The sequence below is a fragment of the Hyaena hyaena genome, unplaced genomic scaffold, assembly GCF_003009895.1.
Source record: "Hyaena hyaena isolate Hyena2069 unplaced genomic scaffold, ASM300989v1 scaffold_54, whole genome shotgun sequence".
Classification (NCBI taxonomy): Eukaryota; Metazoa; Chordata; class Mammalia; order Carnivora; family Hyaenidae; genus Hyaena; species Hyaena hyaena.
Window position 1 is genome coordinate 1,311,698 of NW_024080685.1, and position 4,279 is coordinate 1,315,976.

At 44.8% G+C, this 4,279-nt stretch overlaps 1 protein-coding gene across 1 annotated transcript; it reads left to right on the top strand.

Annotated features, from left to right (window-relative positions):
• The first annotated feature begins 3,009 nt into the window (after window positions 1-3,009).
• LOC120231113 (platelet factor 4-like) lies at window positions 3,010-3,874 on the top strand. The gene is made up of 3 exons (XM_039231000.1): window positions 3,010-3,148; window positions 3,460-3,586; window positions 3,711-3,874. Exons 1-3 carry the CDS (start codon window positions 3,040-3,042, stop codon window positions 3,796-3,798), a joined length of 324 nt encoding a protein of 107 aa, XP_039086931.1. The 5' UTR covers window positions 3,010-3,039; the 3' UTR covers window positions 3,799-3,874.
• Window positions 3,875-4,279: the final 405 nt, after the last annotated feature.

Below are 4,279 nucleotides of genomic sequence, written 5' to 3' on the forward strand. Positions count from 1 at the left end.
TCTCGGTGTTATAGAGAAGAATACTGAAATTCAAAGAGATTAGGAAATTTGCCCCAAGATCAGATAAATAAGTAGATGACAGAGTGAGTAATTGAAGCTCTGCTCTTAACCACCACACCACTTTCCTTGATTTTTCTTTCTCTAATGAAGGGCTTATATTCTATATCACAATATATTGGCCACAAAAATAGGTTCTGATCATGAAACAGCATACTGTGATGGTGGTAGGAGAAATAAGTTCACCAACCGCAACCTGTAGATGGACTTTGGGGGAACACTCATGTATTAAGCATTTAGTTCACAAATTTTGTATATTAAGATCTCCTTTTCTTATCTCCTCGTTAGTATAGGCTCAGTGCCTTAAACTGTTTCGTCTACAAAATAAACGCATTTAGTAAGTGATAGTTAATATATAAATACACACATATATAAACATGTAATAAAGCAGAAAATGGAGATTGCAATCATCTTCATTAGATTTTCTTCAATAATTCAAAAGAGCTCAGACATTCCATTCATTTCTCTAGTGGTTTCCTACTGCTACCTACAGGGTCAGCTCCTGAAACATGACACCATTTTTCTTCACTGTCCGATACCTCCTAAGATGCATATGTGTTTTGTTTTTGTGTGCATTAAACTATTTCATGTAATGCAGAGAAAGAATCATTTAATGACCCTTACTACTTCCTGTAAATACTGACATCTGGGGGTAAGGTTGTAAAATCCAGTATCCCGCCCGTTCATATCCCAAACCATCTCTTTCCTCCATCCCCTCTACCACCAACCCTATTTGGGATCTCACATTTTAGTCTAATACACTTGTGTAAGTTACAATACATTCTGTAACTGTCAGCCGTTGCATTGGAGGCTGGATGTTCAAACTATGTAAGTCCCAGAGAATTGTCCTTGAAGAGATCACTGTCTGGTCAGAGAAGCTGACAGGCTGACAAATAACCAAACCTGATGGGACACCTGTAGATATAGAGGTCTGCTCTAAGTGTAGGAAGAAACTCACAGAGGAGCAAGTCAAAACCTGAGCATCATAATTTTCAAGTTTTATTATCTTCATGAACATATATTGAGTCCTTACCCATGTTCTAGAATGGTGATAAATGTTATGATTGCTCACCTCATAGAGCTTTGCCTTTGGGAAGAGAAAACATTTAAGAAAATTTTTTTTAATGTTTATTTTTGAGAAATGGGGGGAGGGGCAGAGAGAGGCACAGACACAGAATCCGAAGCAGGCTCCAGGCTCTGAGCTGTCAACACAGAGCCCGACTTGGGGAGCTGAAGTTGGACACTTAACCAGCTGAACCACCCAGGTGCCTCAGAAAACATTTTAAACAGTTTCGAATGTGCGCGTGCGTGCGCACGCACATACGCGCGCGCGCACACACACACACACATCTGCATGTGTAATATCTATATCTGGGAGACATCGCAAATGCAGGGGTGTTACAGAAACACAACAGGGAACACAATTAGCTGTCGCTGTCAGGAAAGGCCTCGCTGAGGAAGTGATGTTAGGCTGACACCAGAAATTCGAACAGGACTTAGCTGAAAGGCAAGCGTGGGATATGAAGAGCAAGAACAGTGTAGGCAGAGGAAGTACATTGCATAACCCTGCAGAAAGCTTGGTCCTGCTGAGCTTTCAGAAGTCAGCCAGTTTCATGCCATGGGCTATTAATGCCCTTCACCGCTGTTAATTAGTGTGACAGAAAGCCTCTGGCTTTGAGGCGACGGTATACTTTGCCATGATTAGGAGCCCAAGTAAGGGCACCTGGATGGCTCAGTCAGTTAAGCACCCAACTCTTGATTTCCATTCAGGTAATGATCTCACAGTTCATGAGTTCGAGCCCTAAATCAAGCTCTGCACTGACAGTATGGAGCCTGCTTGGGATTCTCTCTCTTTCTGTGTCTCTCCCCTGCTCTGTTTCTCTCTCTCTCTCTCTCTCTTTCTCAAGATAAGTACACTTAAAAAATTATTTAATAAAAAGAGCGCAAGTCATCCTTTTTCAGAGAAGGGAAGATGGTCCATATTGATCTCTTGACCTTTACTTTGCAGGATTTTGTTACCTACCCTCCACCCACTCTTCTACATCTTTCTACACTCCACTCCCATATGCTCTATGACCTCTGTAGAGCATCACTGATCCAGCCAACTGTGCGGCCTGACTTAAACTGGCACTGATCCAGGTCACAGCAGGCTCTGGGAAATGTGGCCTGGAAACTCTCCTGCTTGACCTCACTTCTGGGCCAGGCCCAAAGCAAAAATATTTGGGCACCAATTTTTTATAGAAAGCATGCATTCCAATATTACCTTCGTAATTTTTCTCAGGGTACAAGGATAGACCAAGGTAACAGACTTTGTTCCCTAGAGAATACTGAATGAAAGCTGAGGGCGGGGTAGATCCTGTTCAAGAGACCGAGGAAACTTCCACCTTCGGGTGAAATTCAGAACTGAGTCATCTGACTAAAGATCAAATTAAACTTTTTAATGAGCAAGATAACAACTACAAAGGCACACCTTTAACACACACAGCCACACAGCTCAACTCAATGGTAATCGGTAGGAAAGGCAGGCAGGGATGAGCAGTTCTTGAAAAGGCAATTGTCAGTTGGGAAGGAAACACAAACGTCTTCCCGTCTGAAGGCACCAGCTGTATAATTGCAACATGGTGATCTCAGAGAACTCTGCAATAACACAGAACAAAGGCAACAGACAGGGTCAGATAGTGTCTCTAACTGCACCCATGTGCATGTATATGAATTTAGGTTGGGGGTGTTCATCCTGCTCCCAGCTCCCAGCCAAGACAGCTGACCGCAGGCTTCCCCCCCCCTCCCCCAATCTTGGCTGACCATAGCCTAACTCTTCCCAGAAGTGTGGCCACTTCCCCCACCATCTGCACCACGCTTCCGGACAGGACAGGACGGACAGTGGGGATAAAACCGGCCTCGAAAGTCTTGGGAGCCACTGGCCTGCAAAGCGGCTGCCGCGACTGCCCTTGCACCCTCGGCTCCTGCTGGCACCTGCCGGACATGAAGCTTGGAGCTGGAGCTGGTTCCCGCGCGCCCAGCCCCTGGGCCAGCCTGCGGCTGCTGCTCCTGGGGCTGCTGCTCTTGCCAGCTGTGGTCGCCCTCCCCAGAGGTGAGAGCTAAAGCAAGGCGTGGAGGGGACGGTGGGGGCGCGGGGTGGCCGAGAGGCAGTCAGGGGGATCCCCTAGGGCTGGGGAGCAATTTTTAAAATCTTTTGAGATCTCCCTAGGTGTGCGGGTGCTGTGCCACGAGCTGCCCAGGGCACTTTACTATCTTGTCGATAACACTTCTCTCTGAGGGAGTATGATTTGTGGGTGAGGAAATGGAAGCCAAACGCAATGAAAAAGATCCCTAAGGTAAGTTCAACGGTTCCCTGAGTCACCACTCTCTCCTCCACTGCTTCCCCCCCTCACCCCCACCCAGTGGACGCAGAACACGAGGAGCACCTGCGCTGCGTGTGTGTGAAGACCATCTCCGGAGTCCATCCCAAGCACATCAACAGCCTGGAGGTGCTGGGTGCCGCACCCCACTGCTCCATTCCCCAGATAATGTGAGTCCCTGCACTGGCTTGGGGGGGCGGGGGCAGCTCTCTGCCTCCTCTGCCTTAGCCTGCGTGCCTCCACACCCCGCTTCGCTACGCGTCTAACCCCACGTTCAAATCTTTTCTCTGGCAGAGCTACTCTGAAGCATGGTAGGAAGGTATGCCTGGACCCGAACACCCCCCTGTATAAAAAAATAATCAGGAAGCTTTTGAAGAGCTAGCTACTAGCTGCCTGACTCTGTACGTTTGCAACGTGACATGGTTTTTGTTTTATTCATTTTCAATCTAATGTGGAAAAATCTCCTGACGTTTTTTTATTGTCCTCCAAATTCTAAATAAATAAAATAAATCGACATGTGGTATATTTCTTAATAGAGCAAAGAAATAGTGTTGATACATCACAATTTCATTTAAAAGAAAATCTCCAGAATTTTAAGGAAAAATATACTTGAATGGAAGTTTGGTTTAATAGACTGGCTTCATTTAGTATTATGAATTGACTCATATATATTTGCATATTTACATGATTGCATTACTTTATTTACGTATTAATGTTATCATTAGCTTTGCTGGTAAATATTAATCACACTGAAAACTTCAGAGCCTTTTTAAAATAAATAAATAAATAGATAGATAGATAAATAAATAAATAAATAACAGGCTCTGCTTTAATCCCCTTAGGATTTATACTCAATCTAAATA

Bases quoted from the DNA above. Each gene is read 5' to 3' on its own strand.
- LOC120231113 (XM_039231000.1), top strand. From the start codon at position 3,040: ATGAAGCTTGGAGCTGGAGCTGGTTCCCGCGCGCCCAGCCCCTGGGCC. The intron at 3,149-3,459 runs GTGAGAGCTAAA...ACCCCCACCCAG, and splicing joins TGTGGTCGCCCTCCCCAGAG to TGGACGCAGAACACGAGGAG. The intron at 3,587-3,710 runs GTGAGTCCCTGC...TTTCTCTGGCAG, and splicing joins TGCTCCATTCCCCAGATAAT to AGCTACTCTGAAGCATGGTA.